The following is a 27,936-nucleotide window of genomic DNA, read 5'->3' as shown; positions in this document are numbered from 1 at the left end:
ATCAGTGAATTCCTCATCTTCCTGTGCTCACACCTCTTTCCACTATATAGGACTGACTGAAAGGATTTTAAAGCTTTGCACTTGAAGATCTAAACATTATTTTGAATGCAGCAAGAGACTTTCTAGTTCAGTGGTGGGTGGTTCTAGGATCAGAAAAGGGGATTAATACAAAACATTTGTTTAAAGAGACTGAAACAGTTGTTGGACCAAATGGAACTGGAACGTAGCTACTGGAACACGGTAACACTGTTTTCCTGGTTTTGTTATAAACAAAAACCAGTTTCTCTTTTAGCATTTTTAGCAGCAATATCAGAAAGTGCAGCTATTATTGAAGTGAGCAGTGTTTTGATCAGGTGCGCCACGACTGATTTTAGCAAACTATAGCTAACTTTCAGCTTGGAAGGTCTGTGCTGCATGTAAGACACAGTGTCTGCCACTGAGACACTTTATTAGTTTAAGGTATACCGTAAGAAGTAGTCCTAATGCAAGCAGTAAAAATGGGTATAGGGTGGCAATAGACAAAGTTACAACAGCACCTGGTCACACTGACAGTCTGTGTGCACACTACAGCATTTTGGGTGATTTGCGGTCTACTTCAAGTTGTAAATAAATACATCTTAAAATTGATACCCAGTATCAACCATGAACATTGCCTCGCAGCGCAAGCCCAGAAGGCGTGAATTCACATCTAATCACAGCGTTATCCTTGGCTTATTTCAGTTTCCTCAATAAAGTTGCATAAATTTCTTACTCTCACCCCTGTCCTTCGTGCCCCAAATGTGGATACTAATACATGCTCAGCTACATAGCAGGTAAGTTATGACTAGAAATTACTAAAATACTAAACTAACAACAGGGACTGTGTGCTTCCTATGCTATGTGATGTTAAAGACATGTCTCTCAAACTCAATTCTTTGAAAGCTTTACTAACCATGCAGCCACGGACCACTGCCTTTCTATCACTTGGTCATCAGATTTACGCTTTTGCTTGTTGTATGTTGTATAACATGTGAAGCCTAGCATAAAAATCTACTCAAGCATGTACTTAACTTTACTCTGTGTGAAATTCCACAGGTTTTGCAGTTAAATACGTTTAGGGACACTGATAGATTCTGCCCGAGAGAGCTGTATTCAGTAATCATTATTAAAATCGTTATTGAAGTGCTCTTAGAACAAGATAACAAGTATGTGGAAGACCAAATGCACCTCCACCACTGCTTCCCATGCATCATCACTCCTCCTTTCAGATCAAAAATCAGCAATACCCATCACCCAGCTAAAGTTTACTACAGTTTAAGAGTGACTACAGAAACTAAAAAAAATAATGAAGGGAACACTAATGGAGCTGCAGGATGCAGTGGAATTTGAACAAAAGAAGTTTTGTGTTTAAATATGTATACGTGTTAGTTTAAATTTCATATTTCTTGTAAGTAAGACAATCATGCAAAGTTCAGCACAAATTTCTGTACCAGAAGAACTCATACACTTCCTCACTGAAATCTCAAACTGGGGATAAATGGGGTATAAATCAAGAATGTGGAATAATTCACCAGCATCATGGATCTTGCCTACAAGAATTATTCTTCATTGTTATTATAGCTGTAATATGAGTGGATACCCTACAGAACTCAGATGAATTTCACTTTACCAGCACATTGTACTGTATTTTTAGTATGTACCAGTATATAGTGGAAACATAGTATTTAATTTTAATATTCTGAGGTGGTCTTTTTTTCTGATAACAGTGCAGAAGCAGAGTTTGATATCTTGGTTTGAGAAATAGTAGAAGTCATATTTGATGCAAGTCAAATTATTATTTTTACAATTTAGCTTCTATGTTATTGATTTTTTATTCTGCCCAAAGTTGCCTATGCAAAGTCAAATAGATTTAAATATTACCATATATTTGGAAATTCTGTCTAACTCTTACTGCAAAAGCTTTTTAATTTCTACTAAGGAAACAGAAGTTCTATTTAAAACTAGCATAAAATTATACTGATAAGAAATACAAAATAATAATAGGCAGACAAAAATGCTTATTACATTGTGTACAGATCTTGACCTTCCTTTTAAAGAAATATTGAACTCAAGAACACCTAGTATAGCATCTGTGATTCAAATTAAAGTAACAGCGATACAGGAAAATTTGGCAAGACGTTCTTTTAGAACTACACAAAAGTTCAAGACCGATAATTTATCATGGATATGCACACATAACTGGGTATTATTTTTAAAAAAATTGGACAGCAAAAGGAAAGGTCAAGATCTTTAGAGGCATCTGAAAAGGAAATTATGCTTGGCTTGTTTAATTAGGAAAATCAAAGGTGGTGCTGAATAATAACTTTGATTAGAGTATAATTAAACTTAATTATTACTTTTAAAAATTATACTCATGAAGCAAAAATGAAATAGATGAAAGAGCAACAGTTTCTTATTCAGTTTCCGGAGAGACTGGGATCCATTTAAAAAATGCCTGGTTTATCTTTAGCGCATATTATTCCAATTAACAGCTCATGTAGGGTGTTTTAGAACTATTATTATTTTTAAATCTGCTGAGCTAATATGACTACTCCTTCCAAATCCTGCAGAAAATAACAAAGGTAAATGACTGTACAATTTCTCCATAACGTCTCACAGAGACAGCACATGCCATGAATTGAAATAGACAAATCTATTTAAACAAAGGATACTGAGTAATGACTCAGATTATGAAAAGACAACCTAACCCGCAAGTTAAATATGCTTTAAAAATTCTGCCCAGGATTGGGGTAAAGTAACAGGAAACCAATTTTTAAACTTGTCTCAAGTACCATGATTTTCTCTCATCTTCAGGGTATTTTGTTTAATTCTATTGAATTTGCATACTTGAGGTCAAAAAGAGACCTAGGAGACTTTGCTATCAAACAATTTCTATGCTATAAAAGCTTCCTTTATATCATGCTTCGAGCTGACTAGGTCCTTTTCTTGAAAACAGCATAGTCATAAGGCTAGAAAATTCTAGAGTCTTGTGTTTTAAATACTAAGGTATTGGAAGTTGTAAACTGAATAATCTGAGAAAATAATTCCATTACAATAATGCAGAACTTTCCTGAAAAGATCAAACAAAGGGCAGTATTTCCAAATGTAACATATTAAAGGAAAGATTAGGTATGTGATGTCACACCCTGTACTGAAGAACAGACTTAGCATTACAAAACATGATTGGGGCCAAGTCATGTAATAAGACTGTGCTGAGTCTGGGACAAAAGGGTGAACGCAAAAGACTTTCCTAGATTCAGAAAGATAAAATCAAGGTACCATTAGATTTTAAGATGACTCTCTGTATCTCGTGGTCTATAAGCACAATGCTATAAGCACTTGAGAGACTTGGGCTCACTGATTCATGGCTCTGTGGTACAGCATCCAGACTAGTTCATTTCTACTCATACAAAAAAAGCTTGTTATTCTGGGATCAGTCTCAACATCATTTGGAAAGTAATGCATTTCAGATATTCTGACTTGTTCTTTCACTGCTGTTTGGCAAAGACCTAACAGTCAAGTTTCTGGATATATGAACCCTGTTGATATTTTACCTTGCAGAGTTTCAAAGAGCTGGTTATCTCACCTCTCAAACGTCTCACCAGCTGTATGCTTTATGTTGTTTGTTCTGCAGTACCCATAAGGTAGTCCAAAGCAGCAACAGGGCAGGTCATCCTTAATACAGCCTAAGAGGCAGCGAAGTCTACGTGGAAAATTTTGGCTTTCTGCCTGCATCTTATTGCCTTGACACCATTCTGTTTAGCAAGCTGGACACAAGCCAAAATGTTTGATGGATGTTAATGATCAGATGCTGTGTGGCTAAACCTCTTGTGAGAACTTGGCTTGGTGCCTTCCCTCCCATGATCACTGCCCTTTCTCATCTCTCGCGCTTCACCAACTTCGGCTGCAGAGTGTGTGTTCAAAGTGTTTGCTGGGAGCAGAAGGCTCCCTGAAGCCTCCTACGCACATGCAAGAGAGAGAAACACAAAGGAAGAAAAGGGAAGGGAAGATAATGGAAAATAGAAAAGAAAGATAATAATTATTATTAATAATAGTAGTAGTAGTTGTTGTTACTATGTGCTTCTACTCCAAAAGTGGAAGAGATTGTGCATAATTTGGAAGTGTCCAGACAAAGGTTTGCTGCCTGTGTTGTACCACAGATATTTCTCTTAAATTTGTTTGTCCTGTCATCACTTCCCTGCATCATTCTCAGTAGGATGAGTTTACTACACAAACAGGAGTTATTCTGTTCCACTTTGGCAGAGAATTGCACTATGAAAATCAAAGACAGAAGTTACTACAAGAAGACCTCCAGTCACCTGTGTCAAGATAACTTCCAAAATGGCTGTCATTTTATACACCGAAATATTGTGATGCATAGAGGTTAGGACCAGATTTTTTAGATGGTGGGTTTTGCTGTTCATCTTGTACAGCTGCCATTTGAGACTGAATAACACATATCTGTGTGTATGAGTATCTCAGATCATATATAGTTATGTTCCGCATGCACAAAGACTTCCTGTACTTATCTAATTAGTTGGCCAAAAGCTACTTGTTGAAGATCAGCTAGAAGAATTAGTGCTGTGCTTGGGAAAGGTTTGAGAAGACATAACTTCCAGTATGCCCATGTAATCTAATGTTAGGTCCTGGTATTTGTCTGTTATATGATTTACATATATACTGTGTATCCCTATTGCATCTATGATGTAATATCTGAACATGTGGTGTTATATTTACTTCAATATACTTAAACTTCGGGTGACTGTGTACTACAAATAGGTGCTGACTATGTGCCAGAACTGGAAAAGACATATTGCATTTTAACATTTGTAATTCTTCCTTCTCACATCACAAGACATAGCATCATTGGCTTGAAATAACATTTGTAGTTTTAACATCAGAAAAGTCAATTATCATGTAGTCCTGGCCTTTGTCATAAACCAGAGCAGCAAAATTTCATCCAATTATTACTGCATCAATATCACTATTTTCTTGATTCCTCCTTTGTTTTCTGGTTTCTGTACATCTTTCAGGAAGAGCCAGCCTTGCCTGAAACCTGTTATGTCCACAGCTGTGCAAGTCACCAACAACCTTCACTGTTAAAACTATGTAGCTTGTTACTCATCTAAATTTCTTAGTTCCCTTCTACTGTAAAATGCCTCTCCTGCTATATTTACGGAGCATCTTATGGTGGTAGAAATCTCCATATGTAAGTAATTACAGATTTGGCCAAGTGATCCCTTGGATAAATCAAATTGGAACACAGGGACATAAGACAGGAAATGACCATGCAGGTCATCCAGTATAGTTCTCTACTATCACAGGCATCATGTCCTATAAATACATTCAGTAATTTCTATTCTAGAATGAATTAGAAAACTTTTACCCTCTATTTCTATTGGGAGACCATTTCACAGCCATCACTATTCTATTGGTTAGAGACTTTCTTTTAAGTTACAACCAGGTTTACCCATGCAGTTTTTTGTCCATTTGTTCTATGACCAAAATTGTGCTTCAGCTTAGGTACCTTTTCTCCCTCAATATTTCTCTCTGATGTATTTATAGAACACAGTCTCCTCTTGGACTTCATTTTGATGTGATAAACAAGCCACGCTGTTAATCACTTAGAAACTAGGCTGTCCATCTCCTTGCTCATCACAGGGGTGCCTCACTCCATATCATCCAGTCTGAATTCTTGAATGCAGGTGATTGAAATTACTAGCACTAACACATTATTTCTTTGTGTGCCAAAATCACCTAATAACTTTGTTTCCCTGACTCATCCTTAAAATAGTCTTACTCATAACTTCCTTAACCTCTGTGTTTCTTCAGCGTAGCCCATCGTCTCCAGTGCAACCATTTCCACCTCCACATTTTTGTTATATTAACCGTTGTTTTCTTTTGTTTCATTACTGATTTCTTGGAGGGCTCATCACGTGTTTTGCAGAAACCAGACAGACTGGTTCTAATACATTTCTGTGCATAAAATAAGTTATCAGAGGAAAAAACAGATTTACCTGGAATTCTAAAGTGTGTGCTGTATTTTAATGTGTTTCTATTAATACTAGTGCCTCTTACTGTCCTTCAAAGTCTGTTCTACAGCCTTAACAGTAATGTTTTGTATATTCAGTTTCATTCTGTTAGTCAGAATTTCCAAACCACACTTCATTCCTGTAGTTCTTTCTGGAACACTTTCTGTTGCCTGGCATTATTTTTTCAAGTGTGGATACCAGAATGGGGCATGGGAGCTGTAGCGTTCTCTGTGCACACATAGTACTGTTTCCCTATTCCCTGCACATGTTCATATTCACCCTGCTGACCGATCCAAGGAGCAGACTAAATTTTAGGGCAGCTCATTGCCAGTTGGTTACCTGGCATGAACCTAAACTCCCTTTCAGAGTCATCACTTTCCAAGAGTTTGCCCACCCTCCTGTATATCTTACCATCAAGTTTCATGCCTGGGTCTTATTACCTTGCATTTGGTTGATATACATATCTCGGGATGTCTTAATGGCTTTGCAAATGTGATTTATAGTTGACATGATTTATTAATACCTTTCTCCAGGCTGAGATTGCCCAGCAAAAAACGGATTAGATGACAAGCTTAACACATCATTAAGCTAATAATAATTCTTTGCTCTACCATTTGCACATAGTTAGCAACTTTCAGCATTCAGCTAAAGTAGAATTAGAGATATTGCCTTCCAGTAAATGAAATAGAGTTTAGGCTCAGTGATACCTGGATGACCTTTGATACTATACACTTTATTTTCTTTTCAAAATATATAAACAAAGCTAACCTTAAAATTTCTCTCCTTTACTTTCTGTGAGGAATGAGCTTTTTCAGACAGTAAATGCGTATTAAAAAAGAAAAAAAAAAAGCAGAAAAAGTAATAATGCACCAGAAATGTTCTAACATTACATTCAGTGGAATATACAAATCCTAAAAGGCAGGAAAATTTGCAATGAGAGTTACAGGAAAATATACCTCAAAATGTCCAGTTTCCTTACAATGTCACAAAGTGTACTGGAAACCAAAACTGTTTAGTTACCTCATCCCAACTCACACATATATGGAAACTGTTGTAACAAGCCAGAATAGCATTACTGCTTTTGGACTTCTTGTCAAAAGCAGCCTCCAGTTTTGGGTGCCCAGCCTGAAGCAGGTGATATATTTGAACATAAAAAACCCCACACTGTTTTGTTGCGGGGTAAACCTTAATTTGAAAAGCCGACAATGAAAAGCAGCTTTGGCAAATCAGTACATTTCAGAGAGCACATTTTTGAAATATGTATCTGGTTACTTTGTATAGGCAAATGATATATCCACTTTACTCATATACTTGAATAACAGCAGAATTCGTGTATGTCTGTGTCATGTGGGGGAAAAAAAAATCTTGAAAAGCTAATTGCTGAAAAGTGTACAGGACATGATCATGAGAGCAATGATTTTGCACACAAGTGTGTTATTTCCCCCTAGATGAATGCTATGGGTGACAAACTGCACAAAGCGATTACTGCAGCACTTGGTCTTCAGAGGTGAAAGTGGAATGGCCTTACTTTCCTGCTTGTCTGCTGAAAAGAGCTAAATTAGCAAAACAACTGAGGTTCTTTATTGAACTTCGGAAGCTCAACAGATATCTCAAAATATGAAGTTTTCCGTAAGTAAGAGTCTAACATAGTGAAACAACAACTATGTGGATCTGATGGCCATGGACTCCACTCTGGAGTTTTATCAGACAACAGTATAAAAGCAACAAGAACTGCCTGAACCCACTCCATAGAACGGGTGTTTGTGTGTGAAGTTCATCCTGTATCCTGTCAAAACACAGGTACCTTTCTTGTGCACTGCCTCTTTACTGTGTCTTTGTGTGCAGAGACAATTTCACCTGTCATTATCTAGAGACTCTTTGTGCAACAGAAATTTTGGAAAACACAGCTCTTGTTTTATCACAGGTATGTTTACAATATACAGCTTGCTTTATCCCAGTAACAATATCAGCAAGAACAGTAATGGTAATTTGGAGAGATAGCCTGAACCAGAACTGCTATTCATGCAGCCCTGTAGCTGGCTCTATTTTGTTTAGGAAAATGAGAAATTCATTCCAGCATTCCACAGGTTCAGATTTCAGGTTTCAGCCAACACTTCTTTTGGTTGAGCTTTAAGCACTAATTATAGCTCTGTGGGGAATATCTTGAAGCTGTTTAAGCTGTTGTTCTAGTGAAGAATAAAATAAAAAATACACCACATGCAAGGATGCATGTTGAAATGTTCCACTGATATATCCCAATAATTATTGTGTTAATGGATGGGTACTTGTGGTTATTCAAGAAGGTGTTGTTTTATCCACAAGTTAAAATATTTTCACACTTCAGTGTTTTAAAGGTATCGTCCTATGACCCAATAAAATATCTTTTTATTTCTTTTTGTCACGATTAATTATTACGTCTTTCCTTCTATTAATTAATAAGCTGGTTCAGAAGTAGGTAGAAAGTTGAAATTTATTAGCAACAACTTGTCTTTTCAGCAGTATAAGGTAATACTTGGGTTTTGTATGTAGTGACAGATTTTGGCGTTGTGCATGTATTGTGCATATGTCTATTCAGCACTAGGACATATTTTCTTGACTTCTTAGTGTCCTAGGAGTGAATTCATGAATGCTAGTATAAAAACACAGGACTTAATTTTTAAACACTCCCTCAAACATACATCTTTCTTTATGTGCACTTGTTAGGCTCATTACTCATTTCTTCATAGATGTAATAGGTGCACATTTTTAATGAATTGATGCACAAATGTGAATTTTTCTGAGAACTTGGATACCTCAACAGCCTCAGAAATTTCTCCATTTGTTCATGAATTTTTGGTTTTAGTCCCCAAGGAGGCTGTTTTAATAAAAATTAATCTGTTTTGTCTGTCTTCTGATAGCACTTCAGAATTGCTGGCTTGGACTCTCAGCTTATGATTATCTGTTTTGGAGAGGTGCCTACTTTCAAGTGAGAGTGTTGCACAGTCTACGTAAGAGTCTTCTAAGGGTGGTGTGCCAGACTATTTTTGATTACCAGGTTAGAGGTTAAGTGGACTGTTAGAAACTCAGCAGGAGCTGGGAGATGCTGCTTCTCAAAAGCAAAGTGCTGCCAGTCAGAAGGTTGACAGCACTGCACCTCTGCACAGGGCAGTGGCATCCATCTCCCAGGGAGAGCAGAAATCAGTGGAGCCTGGAAGCAAGGAGATGCTGCCTCTCCCAGGTGCAACTCTCAGGATCCTTGGTGCCTGGCCCTGCAATGGTTATACTGTGGTGTACTCAAAACCACGCCTGTGTAGAGTTTCTTTAGGTCTCTGGAGTGCTGACCTCTGTTCTGCACATTCAGCATTTCCTCTTTAGGAATTAGTTTTTAAGGAAGAGGTCATATCATGGGATACTTTTTCCAGCTTCCACATCAGAAACATTTTCACTTTCCAGCAGTATTTTTTATTCTTGGGAGCATTAAGTAATTTTAGAGCAGTATTGGGGAGAATAGAGGAAATTAAATGTTTGGGATAAGTGTGGATAGAGTGTCCCTCCTTCTCTCTGCATTTTATATTTTCATTATTTATTTTCTGCTCATGAATGTGAGATTTCTAGCATATTTGTGATGAATTATCTCTCCCTGGCTACAACCCCTGTACCTCTAACTTCTTCATGACAGTGGTTCTGTCATCTGCCTTTCCTCCTTCTTCACATTTTCTTCGCTGTCCTTGGTAAGGCTGATCACTTCTACAGACATAGCAACTCACACCATAGATGGGGAGGGTTGTTGGGGCGTTCAGGTCTTGGGCAGGAAAACGTCAGGATTCACAGGCTAGATTGAGGCAGCTTGACTTGTAAAGCAGTGAATGAATGTATAGTCTAAACTCTGTGTGAATAAATCTTGGTTCACTGGCTTAAACTGCACCTCGTAGATGGAAACTGTTTTTCTTAGATGGAAGTGTGCTGGAAGAAACTTGAAAGTATGTGGAGCTCCTGGTTGTCCTTAGATGAGTGTCTGAAGACTTCTACCTTATTATGATTCCTGCCAGTACCACTAAGGCATTCACCCATAAAGATGTGGTTTGTATGTATACACATACACAAGCGCACACACTTGGAGCGGGGGATGTTCTTTTAATAGTGTTAGGAAATTCTGCAGATGTCGTTACGAACATGTTCATGCTGGCTCTGGTTCTTGGCAGAGTAATCCTTCCATGCTGTTGAACTGGAAAAAAAAAAAAAAAAAAAGGGCTTTTGTATCACTTACCCTGCTTGCAACTTGCTGACCAAGGAAAAGGAAGCACTAGCAGAAGAAGAATGGAAATGCCCCAGGATTCTTTTGCCATGCTTTTACAGGTGCAATTTCTGCCTTGGGGCCTTTTTGTCAATGACTTGAATCCATTTCATTCAAGGTCAGCTGTGTGTTGAGCAAACCGGCTTTACCCAGGAAATGTGCTAGAAAATTGGACTGTGACTGGGTCAATAGCAAGTCCTAGTTGTCAGTGAAAGAGGCTTTTTATTTTCCGTAATGGAACACTTGATTTTTTTTTTTTTAATTATCTGACATTTTGTGCAATTTAAGAAAGGAGACAAAACAAAAGGAGAACATTCTGTAATGATCTGATGTAAGCACTGACAAGCACAAGTTTGTAAGAGGCAGTCAGGAGCACTATGCCTAGAGGGAGAGATAATACATTTTTAACATCATGGGACAAGCACTGAGCATACTCTGCTATAGTTCACTAACTGTTTTAGTTTTGCTGAAGCTGTACCCGTATGGTTTGTAAATGCACCTTTGCTTTTGAGTAATAAATGACACATGGCTTCTTTGGCAGCTCAAGGCTTGACTTTTCATCTTGACACCCTTGGGCATCTGGTAGATGACGGATGATAGATTTAGACAAACAGTAAAAGATACAGAGTGGCTTGCATGTGTGTTTATCTTAACTTTGTAACACAGTCTGAATGTTATTTAACTGTAAGTATTTAAAGGAGACCAATTGGGAATGGCATTCATGTACAGTAGGACAGCTGATGCTGTTGCTCTAATTACTTGTTTGGTATAGTTACTAGCAAGTTTATAATTTCCTGAGCATGACTGGGACTATTGAATTAAAGCAGGGTGTTTGGAAACAGGGAGAAAGAGAAAACCAAATGGTAGTTTAACAATAGGCAGTAAATGTAAACCAGAACTTATTTACTTGACACATAATTTTAGTCATGTTGAATTTAGTCTGGGGGTTTGCTTTTTTTTTTTTTTTTTTTTTTTTTTTTAAGGCTGCCATTTTCTTTGCCAAATAGCTTCTAGGAACAATATGTTTAGCATGTTTTCTAGACGGAAGGTAATTATTTAGCTTTCTGTGAAATGCTCAGTTGTTGAATGTGCGGTATTGCAATGTGTTAGAGGAATGGGAATTCTTTCTTTGTATGTATTAGAAAATACCATTTTCCATTAGTCAGTGCACTTGGTACTTATTTTTTTATTGCAATAACAGACATGTCGATACTTTGTAGGTTTGCAGGAAACATTAGTTTTGAAGAAATATTTGTCACTATTTGTTTACAAAAAACTTAGCATTTTTAAAACCCTGCCATTACTATTAAAATCTAAATTAGCGTTTATACTGCATTGCAGAATTTCTAGCATCCATTGAAGTGTTTTCATCAAGACTACGTTTTGCACCCAAAAATGTATTCACATCTCTGTTTCTACAGCTCATTTTTCATTATTAGTACAGCAGCATATGTATGCATCTAAAGAAATATACATTCTCTTTGCAGAGGAGCTAATAATTCAAGGGTTGCTCCTGCAAAATTTACACAAAATACAGTCCTACCCTGCTGTGAAAAGGTTTTCATTGCGAGAGTGGGGCAAATCATGTTATACTGCTGTTTGCAGACAAAATCAACTGATGATGACAGCAGAAAAATAACAGGTGGTCTGTTATGGATAGGTTATTTTCCTGTATGCGTATGTTTCTGAGAATTTTTTTTACAAAACCTTTTTTTATAAAGTGGAAGATAAACTTTTAGGTAAAATATTAAAATAGTTAGATTCCATTCTTCTACTTCTTGGATCTGTCATTTGATTACTCTGAATTCTTAGTTCTTCTGTCTTGGTTTTATTGGTGGGTTAGTCTGAATTTGCCATTCTGTATCAATTTGGCCAAATTTAATTACATAATACTGTGCTTTTGAGAACCACATGTGAAGAAGAAAAATGTAGAATTCTTCTGATAGCAGATACTTGTGAAAATTAATCTAAAAATGTCTTGATGGGATATTTTGACATGTTCTGGACATAGAAGTGTGTCTGTATGATATGCTTTTTTTCTACGTATTCTACCTGCCTATACGTAACATAGTTGAGGGGTATGTGTATGTGTGTGTGTGTGTGTGTGTGTGTACATAGGAGAGAAAAGTTGGTCTTTAAGGGCAATGTAGGACTGGGCAAGAACCTGTACATTTATCTGAAGCAGATGTCAGAATTGATGGATAAGCCAAAATTACCATTGGGGGGACAGAAGATGAGAGCAAACAATAGAATGTTGCTGAGAAGCATGATCTGATTGCAAGTGATGATGGGATGAAACCAAAACAAAACCCATAAAAATCAAGCAGAAGCACATTAAAAGTACAGAACCAGCATAACTTTAGGATAATCATTGATCGCATTCCTCACAAACATACAGAGAGCCCTAATTTCTGGCTCCATGGGCTGCTGGGATAATAAATCGGTGAGTACGCATGAGATAATATTTCCATTTACCCTTCTTTTCATCTGTGTCATCAGATGGATGTTTTCACAATGGAGGGGTAAGAAGTAAAGACATACAAAGGGAGATGACTAGATGGTAGAATGAAAGAGAAGTGGTTTGTAAAACAGTTTCAGCATCATGAAGTGGCTTTGGGATGCACTGGATCAGACCCGCCTGGTTGGGAAAAGCAGGCAGAACAAGAACTCCAAACAAAAAAGGGGTTTTGATTTGGCAAGAGTTTATAATGTGGGGAAGGAGAGCTGTAACACTTCATAAAGGTTGTCTTAAAACAACAAAAAAAGTCACTATTTTGCATCTTTTTGTTAGTGTAGTGGCTAAGATCAACTAAAGGAAGTGAAAGAACTTGAAATAGTTACGCTTCCTGGCTGGTCAGACTGATCTTGTCTGGAGAATGTGGATTTCATAATACATTTAACTTGGCACCCTGGGATTTTTTTCTCTGCTTGAAATGTTTTTTTAATGAGAAGCTGCATTTTAGAGACATAACCTTATGTAAACACTAGCCAGGAGAATTTGATATTTAACTTATTTTGCTGGAGAGAAGAGCCTCTCCGGGTAGTATACTTTTATTAAACTCACAAAATGAAATTCATCTACGTTTGAGAACTCAAGCCTGGATTTTGAACTGTGAGCGTTTTTTGTCTTACATTGATGTAGGTTCAGTTATGCTCAGCACAAAAAGCCCTAGTGAAACCCCTCTGAGCATCTGGATTAAATGAATCTTTTGATTGCTAATTGTTTAAGGTTGACCTGATAGATGTCCAACAGCTGTCTTTATGTTGTTTGTGATACACAATTGCACTCTGTTTAGAGGAAGACAAAAAAGGAAAAAAAAAAAAAAAGGAAAAAAAAAATTTAAAAAGGAACTAAACAAACAAACTCCCACCATGGCCAAGAAATTAACTCATATACAGAATGTGGTGGTTTATGGCTTATAATATTCATTTATTTTACCGAGGGGTGGACCTACCCAAAACCCAGGTAGATACTACATGATGAGTTGTAAGCAAATGAGATATAAATGAGACTGTTAGCGTAATTATAACTGAGAAGGCTGTCCCATACTTTAAGATAATGTCATGTAAGTAAAATTGACACAATTTAGTTTAATCAAAGACAAGTTTATTCCTTTAGTGAACCTTTCTATCTGAATGGTAAAGTACTTGTAGACAGTGAGTGTTGATAATTAATGCAGATCATACAATTACATGAATCTGAATTTCATTCACTGGCCTGAAATATGTAAATATAAATCAGGAAAAGCTCAATTACTTATATACTGGCGATTCTCAATTCCCAAATGTCATCAATACAGATCACTGACCATCTTTCCTTTTCATATCAATGCATATATAAGAATCCTAGCACCACCAAAAATGTTTTGATTCATTTGGATGCTATGTAATTTTGGTATATTAAGAAAATATCAAGGTGAAGTTACTTATTTTTAAGTCCTCATTTGACATTATGAATATATCTAAGTAACTTGCCCAAGTGGTCATATATTTAAAATATTGTGCTGAACTAATGTTTTAGTGCTTCATTATAATAGATTAATAAGAATCTGTTGTTGTTGTTGTTGTTGTTTATATATTATTTTGTGCATTTAGCATTCATAATGGACTAGATGGGTTGGAATAGATGACCTGAGATCCCTTCCCACTTCAGGTGATTTACAATGTCTGTAAACAACCATGCTCGAGTTCACACTATATAATGCAACCCAAACAATACCTAGTCCCAACAGACAACTAAAGAGCATGTTGAGAGCACCCCAATAAATTAAAGGTATCATGCATTACAAAGGGTTTTAGTTTCCAGTATGCTATTTCTTTTCCTTTTCCAAACCAGTATGATGTGTTAGTGCTTGTCTGAGCATTCAGCACTTCTTTCTTGGTACGGCTGGACAACATAGATGCAGAGCAACAAACAGACACTGTATAAAAGTTGTTTCTAAAGCTGTGTTCATACCATTCATTTTCTGAATTTTCCTGTTGTCTGATTCTGAACTCTGCTAAAGTGTATTTTCATTTCAGATTCTTCTCAGTGAGCTAGTTTATGTTATTGTCTTCCTCTCATCAGATGTCTTTTATGGGGGAAAGACCTGTTTGTTAAGCAGGTGAGGAGGAACTGAATAATTATTAATCAAATCTTTTGTGCTGTTTCCAAATAGGGTCGAAGAGGCTTAGGTTCAGTCTTTGTTTGGGCATCTGGAAATGGTGGAAGAAGTCGAGACCACTGTTCCTGTGATGGCTACACCAATAGTATCTACACTATCTCCATAAGCAGCACAGCTGAAAGTGGGAAGAAGCCGTGGTATCTGGAAGAGTGTGCATCCACACTAGCTACAACGTACAGCAGTGGGGAATCCTACGACAGGAAAATAGTATGGATTTTAATTTTTTTTTTTTAATGTAGTTGGGTTTGTGTTTTGCATAGTAACTTTTGGGGGAGGAAGGGAGGGAGCGCTCACTTATTCTAATCAATTGACTATTTAGAAAACAGTCATATGTGGGTAAGGTCATTTAGCCCCAGTGTGTTACTTGGTTGGAGTCATCATAATGTTCTTTGAAACCAGCATGGGTGTTGCAGCCCAATGCTGTGCAGCTGTACCCAGTGCACAGCAGGTTTTTCCACTCACCTAGTTGCTGCCATCTCCAAGTGATACTTTCAAAGATTCTATTTCCGCTGCCACTGAAACAGATTTCTTCCATTACCAGTATCTTTTAGCCCATCAGTAGGCCTGAGAACATACCCTCCTTTTGTTTTTAATCCAGTTGTCAATGGTTTGCGTGTTTTTCACGTATGATATTAGCAGTTTCCTATGTACCTCTCTGTTTTCTCAGATTTATTTCTATCCAGCATAATTCCTCTTTTTTATTCAGAGATGGTCAGTTACTACTCATTACTGCCTATTCCAGATAGCTGGTATGTTGTAAGCAAGATTAAGTTCAATGCTCATGTTTCCTGTATTGCTCCTCATCTCATACCTAAACAGCCAGCATCTATTTTCTGCTATGTTCTCTTCTTGTCTGAAGACCAACAGATTGTTTTTACTCTGTTTAATAATCTATTGATACCATTAGTATTTGTAAGTTATATCTGTTTTTTTCAAATTGAGTGCATTCAGTATACTTTTCAATATTAAATATACTACTCCTTTTAGCCTTTTAAACCCTTGTGCCAGGATTAATCAAATTTGTTAATGTTTTCCTCTTCCCATGTTATTTATTCTAGTGTATAATTTACAAATCTTAATTTCTTCCTGATCAGAAAATTTAGGGATTTGTCATTGTTTTGGTTTGTTTTTTTTTTTTCCCTGTATGTTTTCTTAGGTATCTATCCAACATTACCTTCGTTCTGGTCCTTAGCAGATACCTCTCTTGGTGTCACTGAGCAGTTAAAAATTCTTGCAGCTGTGTTTTTTTTAATGGTGTCTACCTCGTCTATCAGGATTCTGGGATGCTGGCCATCCCTTCTTGGATCCTCCTTTATTTTCAGATGATCTAATTTTTGTTTTAAACTTGTTCTGAGGTACTTCTTCGTTCCAGTCATTTTTCTGTTCTTAACTTGCTTCTCTCCACTGAAACCTTATATCTCTTCCTGGCTTGTTTCTTGTTCTCCCTGATAAATAATAATAAAGAAAAGAACTTACTTTGTCTCTTAGCAGTCCTCATTTCTGTGATTAAATTCCCTTTACTATCCTTTAGAAGACCTTTACTAATTTCTTCATGTTTAGGTGAGACTAATAAAATATGAGGTGAACAAAGGCCACTATGATTTCCCATGTTAACCTCTTGCTTAGCCGAGTCTGTAAGACTTCCCAGATTGCTTCAAATCCAGCAGTTGCTGTCAACTCAAAAATAATTTTTATACATGCAATCAATTTTGCTTTCCAGTGACAGAAAATCCACTTAAATTTAGGGCAAGTGGTTTCAGTTACCCATTGCCATTACAAAATTTCTCTTGTTTGCTATCTGAACTTCTCTAGCTTCAATTTCTAGGCATTTGGTTGTGCCACAGATTTTATTGCTAGTATGAAGAGCACACTAGTTGCCTAATGTCTTTCTCTCTACCCAGATAGCCTGCCTGATCAGGTAATACTTTTGATACAACAAAGTAAGCTTTTTGCACCATTCTGTGTAAGGCATGTTGTCTTATAAACCCCCTCCCATTTTCTGAGGTCTGAGCACCCACACTGGAGACACCAGTCAAGTAGTAGCAGTGTTGGTGCCCAAATGCACAGGAAAATGTGTGTCTGTGAGTGCCAGCTCAGTATCGTTACCCTCTCTTTGTATATTAAGTCTGGCTGAGACTTCTTAGTTTCACTGACAAGTAATGTGCTCCTCCTTGTGTGATGTTCAACCCACTTGCAGAGCTGCTGCTTCCCTTTTCAGAGTTGGTGGTCCAAGGATGGGTATGAGGGTAGTTATGGTCTCTTTATTGCACCACTTACCTCTGGCTGTACTGGTCTAGTACTCAGTCCAGACCAGCCCTTATCATCACTTGCGCTTTCTCCAATGTTGCTTCCAGTGAAACATTCACCTGAAGATACTGATGTTTTCTTCCAAGTCTTTGATAAAAGCTTTGGGTCCTATTAAGGCCAGACACCAAATTGTGGAAGGTCGGATTAGAAACCAGGCTCATTTCTTACATGTGCTATAAGCATATCTATAATTTCTCTGCTTCTAGGTAAATACCTGTTTTCTTATATACGCGTACATTTTGAGACATCGTAATTATCCTATTTTAAAATATATGTGTTATGTATCATGTACATTTTTAATCTCTTAAATTTAAATATTTTTTTAATGTGTAGTATCACATTATGTGTCTTGTAGAATCATGACTATGCTACTTTCAACCAAAGCGGTGGCCAGAAAAAAAATACTGCAGCATTTCAGCAAGCTCTCTTTTCCAACAGCTTGTGTTATCCACCATTAAACTTACTACCAATTAATTCATTTATTAACAATTCATTTAGATTCTGTATCAGCTGTTTTAAACTAGATAAAAACTTGGTAAATAGATGAAATTATTAGAGTTATACTGCTTACCCTTTCAAAATATTGACACTATGTGGGTTTTCTTTCAATCCTCTGGAACTTCTCCAGTGTTCAAAGTCTTGCTAAAATCAACAGTACAGTCTAACATGTTCCCTGTCCAGCTCTTATAAAAGTCTTTTGTGCTTCCAAACTTTCTGATTTAAGCTTGCTATTTAAAATAGCTATAAATAGGAGGATGATTTATCATCTTCGTAAGCTCTGAAAACTTCATTTAGATTTTTTTTCCAAAAAGGCACAGACAGTGAAATAGCCATTTACTATACATTGCTATTAACTATCCTATAATTTCTGGACAATTAAAACAACATTGGTTTGGGGATTCTTTAAGTTCTGATATATTTGAAGATAAAATATATTTACACTTTATTCTGTTCTTCTAGGCCTCACCATTTGACCCTTGTCTTTCCTTACCAACTCCATGCACCTTCTATCTTCTAATTTTTATTCATTGCTACCTACTTCATATTTTATTCACATTTATTTATTTATTACATCTGGCAATACTTGTTTTGTAGTAGTTTTTTACTTAGCTGATTTAATCTATGTGCATTACTCTGATTTTCTTTAATAGTTGTAGTTTTCATGATTATTGTCTTCGGTTCTATTCAATTAACATGGACTTTCTGCTTTTACAGAATTACTATTTCAATAAAATACCATTGCTTATTTCTGACGTGTCACTTCCTTATGACTTACACTGGAATCAAAACCACCTGGAAGTGATCTCAACTTTATTGCTAAAGACTTACCTATGAAGCATGAGAACAGATAATTTTTTTAGCTTACTGAAGTATAGTACCCATCACTTCTAGAATTTATGCACTGTGCTAATACTTGCAGTTCTATATTTTAATGTAAGATTTACAAATGAAAGATTAATTACTATATATAGAATGAACATCTGTTATCCCATAACTAGAGAAATAAAAAAGAGAGTTTACATAAACATTATTGAAAATATTTAAAGATATGCCTCTTCAAAAATGTCCTTAATTTTGAGTCTTATTGGAAATCTCACACAGGTTATCAGAGATAAGTAAAAATAACTTTTAATTGAAGTCCATAAATTCTGTAAGCACTGATTGCTTTTGCTAATCAGATCATTCATTCTTTTGGGAGTGATCCAGTTGCATACACCAAATCTAGATTATTCCTACAGAGTACATCATTTTGCAAAGTGAATGGTAAAAGCATAAGCATACCAAGAAGCCATAAGAATTAAGCCAAGCCTGTTGATCCTGTGTTTACCAGAGTTTAGTTTACCCTTGCACTCGTGTGCAAAACAACTTTCATTTTGGGTTGCCCTAAGTTTCAGTGACACTCTCAAATGCTTGAATATCAGATCATAAATTTTCCTTCTAAGACTCTATTACCTGTACGACATTAACAGCTGACTTCTGGAACACAGAAGTTATCTGAGGGTTCTCTACTACTAGTACTAGGCATTTAAAGCCAGGCAAGCCAGTTTCCCCTCCAGACACCTTCAGTGACAAAGCGGAACAGTGTACAGCAGTTGCAGTCAGTATCTTTCTGTTTGTGTCGTGTGTAAACCAGTTATCCCTAAAAGTGATAACAACTACGTGCTTCAGTTATGCTACAGCCCGTTGAGAAATGACATGAAATTGTGAAGCCAGCTTTCCAAACTCAGTAGTAAGCAGTCATTTCAACACGCAGACAGACACACGGAGGCAGGGACTTTGTGTGACTCACTTGCTCATAGCCTGATTTTGAGATCAATTATGGTAGTATCAGTATCATCTTCTCCAAATTGTCTACTAAAATTCAGTCCTCCTAAAGACCTGTCAAACCTCGTCCACCTCGGAAAGAAGTCTTGTTTGAAACAAGAACTGAAGTCAAGACAGAACAGAAAATTTTGAGGACAAAACTTCAACTGCTATAAAATTCTAAAAGAGCCTAGAATAAATAAAATGTGTATTTGTTTTCACTGCCTCATAGCTCATATTTTTGCTTAGGTTCCTGCTTCATTTCTGTCAGAGGTTGTCTTCATATCTTTCCACAAAAAGCTCAGAGCTTGGAGTAGGTAGGTTTAAAGGGAGGAATAACAATAGAAGGATAGAAAGATTATTATTAAATTTAGATTCTTCACGTTCTCTTATGCATATAAATTAATGTGCAATATACAGATTAGCTGTGAAGGGCTCAACTTCATGCCATAACATGAAAAGAGTAGCAATATTTGATCAAGGCATATGGCAATTTGTTTTGTTGGAGTGAGACTCCTATATTCAAAATAGGAAAAAAAAAAAAAAAAAAAGCTACTGCAGTAAATCAGGAATAAGTGACCTGGAGGGGGATTTACAACAAAAATAAAATTAACTTACTTATTGTCATGTAACTCAAAACAAATTCCAATATCATGTGACATTCTGTAATGTCATACAGAAATACCTATCCACGGTTAAGGGACAGTGAACGGTTACAACTTGAAAGTGTCATATTCCAGATATTTTTCCTTGCAGTTCTTCAGTTTAATATCTTTTTTTTCTCTTCCTTTTTTTAATGTAATGTGTGCTAGCTGTATTATAAGGTAGATAAACAAATAGTAACCAGATGTTAGACACTCATTATATGGACTAAAAATTCTTATAAAATGTTTTGTTTCAATGTGGACTAATACAAGCACCTACACTTTCATAATCACACAAAAGACTTTTTTTTCTTTTTTTTGGTACTACGCATTTTTATAATTATTTGTTACAAATGTAGGATGTAACAATTTTAGAAGGGTTCTAGTCTTGAGGGTTTTTTCAGTCTTGTACAATAACAGCTTAAGGACATAATTTCGTCTACACAACTGTTTTCCAAATGGAGCTTGTTTTACTGACTTTCAACTAAACTAAATTGAAGCAAATTCTGGCCTGAAATAATTTGAGCTAACTATGACATTTAAGCACACACTTCTTGCATGAGCTCCTTGTTGATCAGGGAAGGTACTCCAAATGTTTGACTTCATGCTGTACCAAATCTTACTGCAGTAACTGTTAGCACAATACGGACCAAGCTTCCAACCTTGGGATGCATTAACATGCCCAAAGCATACAAACGTGTCACAGATGCAGTTGGATATATGCCTTTTACATAGACTCTTAGAGAAAAGAACTAGAATTACTTTTAGGTGCTTTCAAGAGCAGCTGCAAAGTGCCAGCATAGGTAGAAATCAACACTCTGACACAAAGACAAATCAATGGCAGGTAAAATCTATAAAACATACTTTTTTATAGAGGTTATCTCTCGTAACAGAGTTAGTGCAGAAGTATTTACTAATAATATACAGTTGTCAAGGTATTTTTTCCTATTATTCTCTTCTCTACTATCTTGAATACTACAAGACAATGCTGGAAGATAGCTTTCCCACTCCAGACATGCAGCTAGTATAGGTGAAGCACCACGTAATATAGTTATCTGTATGTGCCTTTCATTTGTCAAACATGTTGCACTAATGCATCACATTTTCTTTGAATTCCTTTTTCAAATTACTTCTTAAAGGACTAGGAAATTTACATATGAAAGTCCATCACAGATATAATTTATAAACCTATTACATGACTTACCTTCAGAAAATAACCTCACTACTTACTGTTCCACCTGTTTCTTTGTTTTCTAAAAAATGCCAATTCATCTGCTGAGTTTCTTTCTCTTCTAAGGTATAACTCTGCCTTGCTGACTGGGTTCCGCTCTAAGCAAAACTTGAAACAAAACCAAGAAAAAACAACATCTCCTGCCGATTCTTAAAACACAAACAAAAACCTGCTCTTGTTTAGAAACTCTTTCAGAGTGTTGAGATACACACAACGTGGAACATTCATTTTTGGGTAGATCCAGATACACAACCGATGTGAGCAGAAAAAGTAAATTTTTGTTAAACCCTTAGCACTTCTAGGGATAAAGGTTCGTAGAAACCAGCACATCTTGAAGAACTGTAACAGAAGGTAAAAAATGGTTCAATCAGTTCAGAAAGCTCATGTCATGAACTATGAAATAGCAAGAAATGGACAGGTTTGGGAGGCAAACAGCAAGCGTGTTCTCTGCTGAGGGAAATCCCATTTTTTACCTTAGCCATTAACCTCCCAGTCAATGAAACTCTGGAAACATTGATGATGCAGCCTTAATAATGACTGCAGAAATGGCATCTCCTTAATTTTTCAGAGAAAGTTGCTTCTGTAAAACTATCACAGTGTATCTAGTTTTTTCTTTAATAAGCATGTGCATTTTCTGAAAGCTGTTGAGCAGGTACTACATTTTTGTCTGCCTTTCATCAGGGTGTCTGTCCTAGGTTGCTATTAATAATTTCATGTTGATTAAACTAGGCTGGTACCAGAAATATTGTCACTATCCTCAGTCCAATCTAGTTGATTCTAAAGATTTATAAGTGAATATAACTCATGGCCCTAGAAATATTGCATGAACTTCTCTTGGGTACTCTGATCAACATTTTCATAGATCAGCAGTTGTTGTAAAGGTGTTTGAAACATACAGAGATGTTGTACTCAACAAAAGATTCAAAAATTTCTCCATCTCCCCACCCTCTTGATCAGAATGACAGCTAACATACACTGATGACAGCTTCATGGTGCTGTCAAATACCAGGTCCTTTTATTGTGATTAATGATGTTGCCCTCATGTGGTTCAGGAATTTGAGGCACCATTTTTCTTCTTGAAACTTGCTTGCCTGTTGGTGGTCCTGTACTCTTTTTTCTCAGGGTAGACATGACGCTTCTCTGACAGTGAAGCCATAGAGCTGAAAAACACGCCTGAGATCTTGGAGGTAATTTACACCTAAACATCTCAGCTCCTGTCAGTAACTTTCCTTTGAAATAGCTCAAATGGGATTTCCACTTAGGAAGCTTTCCCTACACATTTTCTGCTGAAATATTTGCTGAGTGAAAGAGACAGATAAGGGTCTGTAGTTCAAATGGCTGCCACAGCATCCACTTAGAGCACAAGAGACAATGTTGCAGAATAAAGAGGTGTCATGGTTTATTGTGCTTGATATCTGTAGCTACAGGACAGTAAAAACACTCTGGAAACATGTTCTTCCAGAAGATGTGAAACACAAATATCACAATGTGGTGTGCTTTTCACTATACTGAAAGAGGCTGTCTCTAAAGGAAACGCTGCTATGAGGGCACTTTGCCCTGCCTGAGCTCCTGTAGGCTTTGCAACCCTTTGGTCCTCTGAGGAAAGTGCTTGCTGCACCACTTTTTTTTTGCAGGGGGAAAAGGAAGATGCATGTATTAATCCCTTTTCTGCATTCTCTTTTTCCTGTCCTCTCTTCCTCTCCTCACCAGAGCAATGATCAGTGTTTTTCCAAATGGCATACCTGAATCTTGCACATCTGTCTTTGAGCATACGTCGTCCTGTAGTCCTTGGCCATGTTAACACCGCCTGCAAAAACACTACTTGCATTTGCACATATAGACGGCATAGTGCTAGGGCTGTTCCTGATGCAGTTTTATCTCTGGATATCGTCAGGGCGTTTATGGAATTTGTATGCATTAATGTTTTTCCAACACTATTCATTTTCATTGTCTAAATTAATACACAGCCAATAGGAAGGGAGGCAAGAGATAAAGAAATTCTATGAACATTTTATTTATGGGGTTCATCTTCTAGCTGATGACAGATAAAATAAATTGTTTAACAAGGTGTTCATTAAATAATGGGGGGAAAAAAGGTTCATTCTAGACTTTATTATTCTTGTATCTGTCCTTTGGTAAATTCACTAATGTGGGGATATGACATTATAAATGCTTTAATCCATGTTTTCCAACTTCTAGAAGCTTCCATTTTGTTTCACTTTCTCACTACTTCCTTTCAATAATCAGTTCCATGGTGCTGTTAGCTCCTTTTCCATTAGAAGTCTTATGTGTTTGCTTGCTTACACTTACAGGTCATGAGAAAGTTCAGCAACCTTATACAAATCGTATAATACATATGCTACTGAACATGGCAAATGCAAATATGTGAAACCTATACCTCCTATGAGCAATTGCTGTATTCTGCATAGATGGGATGTGGCTTTTTTTTCAGATCGTATTTTATATATCTTCCAGTTTCAAAACTAGACAAGCACTTTTATATGCCCTCTGCTTTTTGTGATTTTTTTATCCTCTGGTTCCTTCCTTCTCCTGCCTTTGTATATATCCATGTTTCAAATGTAATATGATACTAATGGATTAGATTGAATGGACACACAATAGTTCTGTATATTTAGTTAGAAGCTGTGTAAACAACTTCTCCTCTGCCCCTCAGGCAGATATTTTGTGTTCGCTGGTAACTGAATCTCAACAATCAGTTGAAATATTGTGAGTAAGGTTTGGCACCACAGGTCATGCACTCTGCCACCTTCATGGAGGTTTCCGTGCTGTGAACTTCTGCCTGCTAGAAATTGTTCTCAAGTTCATATGGGTTTTGCTTGAGCGTCTGCTAGGTAGTAGTGACTTCTTGTGTCTACTGCCTTGCTCTTGCTAGTAATCACTTCTTCAGAAAGGAGAGCATAGATTAGAATCACTTTAGATTAACATTTCCTGAAAGAAGCAGAATTTAGAATAAAAACATTTTTGTGTGTGATTCACTGTCTTACAGAAAGAATCTGCCTAAAATTCATTATGAGATAGGAACATCCTAACACTAAGTAGAAGGCTGTGCCTCTAGTTGGCATTGCACATCATAGTTTATACATCCACTTAGATTACATATAAAAATATTTTACAGCATATAATTGAGCAATACACTACAATTTAAAGCTGCACATAACTAATTGGCTGGTGAAGCCTGGGCCAAATTTGTGATTACGTCAGGATTTTCCAATGAATTGTTGCTTAATTTCATGTGAATTATTGCATATGGCATGAAGGAAGGATTAAACACAGTACTTAGCATGAGCCCAACTGTGTTCTGTTCTTTCACATACTTCCAGTCTGACTTCAGGCAACCTAATTAACCCTTCCTTACCTCGTTTCTATTCTCTAAAATGGGCATAACCAGTCTGTATATAGGAAGCACTGTAAGATTTAGTTCGCTCTTCTTTGTAAAGCACTTTGAGATTCTTGGATGGAAAGTGCTCTATAAATGCAAATAAAAGGACATCGTTCTAACTGTGCAGTTTGAAATCCTTCTGCATGTTTTTCTAATTTATAAGTCTTTTTGTTGATCATACTATGAAAAAAATGGAGACTAACATTTTCACTGTGATACAGAGAGCATTTCTCCAAGTTCACAAGTGTCTTCAAGCTCAGAACATGTAACGTCATGTATTCAGACACCCTTTTTTTTCGCCTTTCCTTGGAATGAGAGAACAAATTAGCCTCCAAGTACACGCGAGTCATTCGAGCAAATTAAACCTGTTCTGATTTCTGAAGCTGTGTTCTAAATTTCACACATTCAATTTCTTCCAGATCACCACAGACCTGAGGCAGCGTTGCACAGACAGCCATACTGGAACCTCAGCCTCTGCACCTATGGCTGCAGGCATCATTGCACTGGCACTGGAAGCAAAGTAAGATCTGAGTTATACTCTGGAAAAAAAATAAAAAAGGAAAAAGAAAAGCATACAGAAAGATCTTTTTCACTCATTCAGCAGCTTTATCCAGGGACCTCAAAGTGCTTTGGAAAGTTTGTTGTAGCAATGCACAGTATCCTTCCAAGGGCAGGAAAGATTTACGTGTTTATTTCACATGTAGGAAAGATGACATCATGGAAACAACGGCAGACTACTCAGTGTTGAAATAGCTTGAAGCAGTGTTCATAGAATCATAGAATAGTTTGGGCTGGAAGGGACCTTCAAAGATCATCTAGTCCAACCCCCTGCAATGAGCAGGAACATCTTCAACCAGATCAGGTTGCTCTGAACCCAGTCCAGCCTGGCCTTGAATGTCTCCAGGTATGGGGCATCTACCACTTCTCTGGGCAACCTGTGCCAGTGTAAAACACCCTCAGTGTAAAACATTTCTTCCTCATGTCTCACCTGAAACTCCCCTCCCTTAGTTTAAAACCATTACCCCTTGTCCTGTCATAACATGCCCTTCTGAAAAGTCTTTCCCCATCCTTCTTATAGACTCCTTTTAAGTACTGAAAGGCTGCAATAAGATCTTCCTGGAGCCTTCTCTTCTTCAGGCTGAACAACCCCAACTCTCTCAGCCTATCCTCACAGCAGAGGTGTTCCATCTTTCTGATCATCTTGGTGGCCTCTTCTGGACCCTCTCCAACAAGTTCATGTCTTTTCTGTACTGAGGGCTCCAGAGCTGGACACAGGACTCCAGGTGGGATCTCACCAGAGCAGAGTAGAGGGGCAGAATCACCTCCCTCAATCTGCTGGCCACACTTGATGCAACTCAAAATATGACTGGCCTTCTGGGCTTCAAGCGCACATTACTGGCTCATATCCAGTCTTTCATCCACCAGTAGCCCCAAATCCTTCTCAGCAGGGCTGCTCTCAATCCCTTCATACCCCAGCCTGTATTGATACCAGGGGTTGACCTGACCCAAGTGCAGGACCTTGCACTTGGCCTTGTTGAACTTCATGAAATCCGCATGGGCCCGCTTCTCAAACTTGTCCAGGTCTGGATGGCATCCCTCAGGCATGTCAACTACACCACTCAGCTTGGTATCATACACAAACTTGCTGAGGGTACACTTGATCCTACTGTCTGTGCCACAGATGAAGATGTTAAATAGTACTGGTCCCAATACAGATCCCTGAAGGACATGACTTATCACTGGTGTCCATCCAGATATTGTGCCATTTTACACATCACTCTCTGATGTGACCATCCAGCCAGTTTCTCATCCACCAAACAGTTCACCCATATTTCTCCAATATAGAGAGAAGGATGTTGTGAGGGACCATGTCAAAGGCTTTACAGAAGTCCAGAGAGATGACATATGTAGTCCTTCCTTTGTCCACTGATGTAGCTACTCCATTTTAGAAGGCCACTGTGTTGGTCAGTCAGGACTTGCCCTTGGTGAAGCCATGCTGGCTGTCTCGAGTGACCACCCTGTCCTTCATAATATAGCTTCTAGGAGGATCTGTTCCATGATCTTCCCAGCTACAGAGGTGAAGCTGAAGGTCAGTAGTTCCCAGGATCCTCCTTTCTACCCTTCTTAAAAATGGGTGCAATGTTTCCCTGTTTCCAGTCACCAGGGACTTCATCTGACTGCCATGACTACTCAAATATCATGGAGAGTGGCTTGGCAATTGGAGAGTGGCAGCCAATTCCCTCAGTGCTCTGGGATGCATCTCATCAGGTCCCGTGGTCTTATCTATAGTATATTCAGGCTCCTTAAGTGGTCACAAATGAGATCCTTACAGTGGGAGGGACTTTGCTCTCCCAATCCCTGTTTTGCAGTTCATTTTCCAGTCATGAAGTGTGGGAAGAGAGTTTGCCCATGAAGACTGAGGCAAATAAGTTGTTGAGTACCTCAGCCTTCTTGTCCATTGTCACCAGTTTACCAGTCTTGCTCATGAGGAGGTGTACCCTTTCTTTGACCTGCCTTTTCTGTTTAACACACCTGTAGAAGCCCTTCTTGTTTTAATTTGCATCCCTTGCCAAGTTCAGCTCCAGCTGTGCCTTGGCCTTCCTCACCCCATCTCTGCACAACCCCATCTCTGCAGTGTCCCTGAACTCTTCCCAGGATCCCAGCCCCTGCTTCCACTGCCTGTGCATCTCCTTCTTGCCCTTCAGTTTGACCAGCAGGTCTCAACTCAGCCATGCCAGCCTCTTGCCGTCCTTACCTGATTTATTACACCTGGGGATCAAGAGCTCTTGTGCTCTATGCAAAGTGTCCTTAAAGATCTGCCAGCTCTGTTCTACTCCCTTGTCCCTGAGGGGAGTTTCCCAGTGGATCCTGTTGATTGACTCCTTGAGGAGCTGGAAGTCGGCTTTCCTAAAATTCAGGGGCCTGACCTTACTCTTCAGCCATCCCACATCCCTCAAGTCTGAGAACTCCACACGTGCATGATCACTGCAGCCCAGGCCTCCAATCTTGAGGTCACCAGTTAGCTCTCTTATACTGGTGACCATCAGGTCCAGAATTGCATGT

At 37.7% G+C, this 27,936-nt stretch overlaps 1 protein-coding gene across 1 annotated transcript in view; it reads left to right on the top strand.

The window, feature by feature from the left end:
• Positions 1–27,936, top strand: part of PCSK5 (proprotein convertase subtilisin/kexin type 5) — a 193,029-nt gene that overhangs the window by 104,557 nt on the left and 60,536 nt on the right. The window contains exons 8-9 of the mRNA XM_082075872.1: positions 14,982–15,194; positions 25,293–25,393. Coding sequence (XP_081931998.1) covers positions 14,982–15,194; positions 25,293–25,393 — 314 coding nt within the window. The remainder of the gene's footprint in view (positions 1–14,981; positions 15,195–25,292; positions 25,394–27,936) is intronic.

This window comes from Streptopelia decaocto, assembly GCF_964273445.1.
Source record: "Streptopelia decaocto genome assembly, chromosome: Z".
In the NCBI taxonomy this organism is placed as follows: domain Eukaryota; kingdom Metazoa; phylum Chordata; class Aves; order Columbiformes; family Columbidae; genus Streptopelia; species Streptopelia decaocto.
This window is presented reverse-complemented; position numbering and strand designations above follow the sequence as displayed.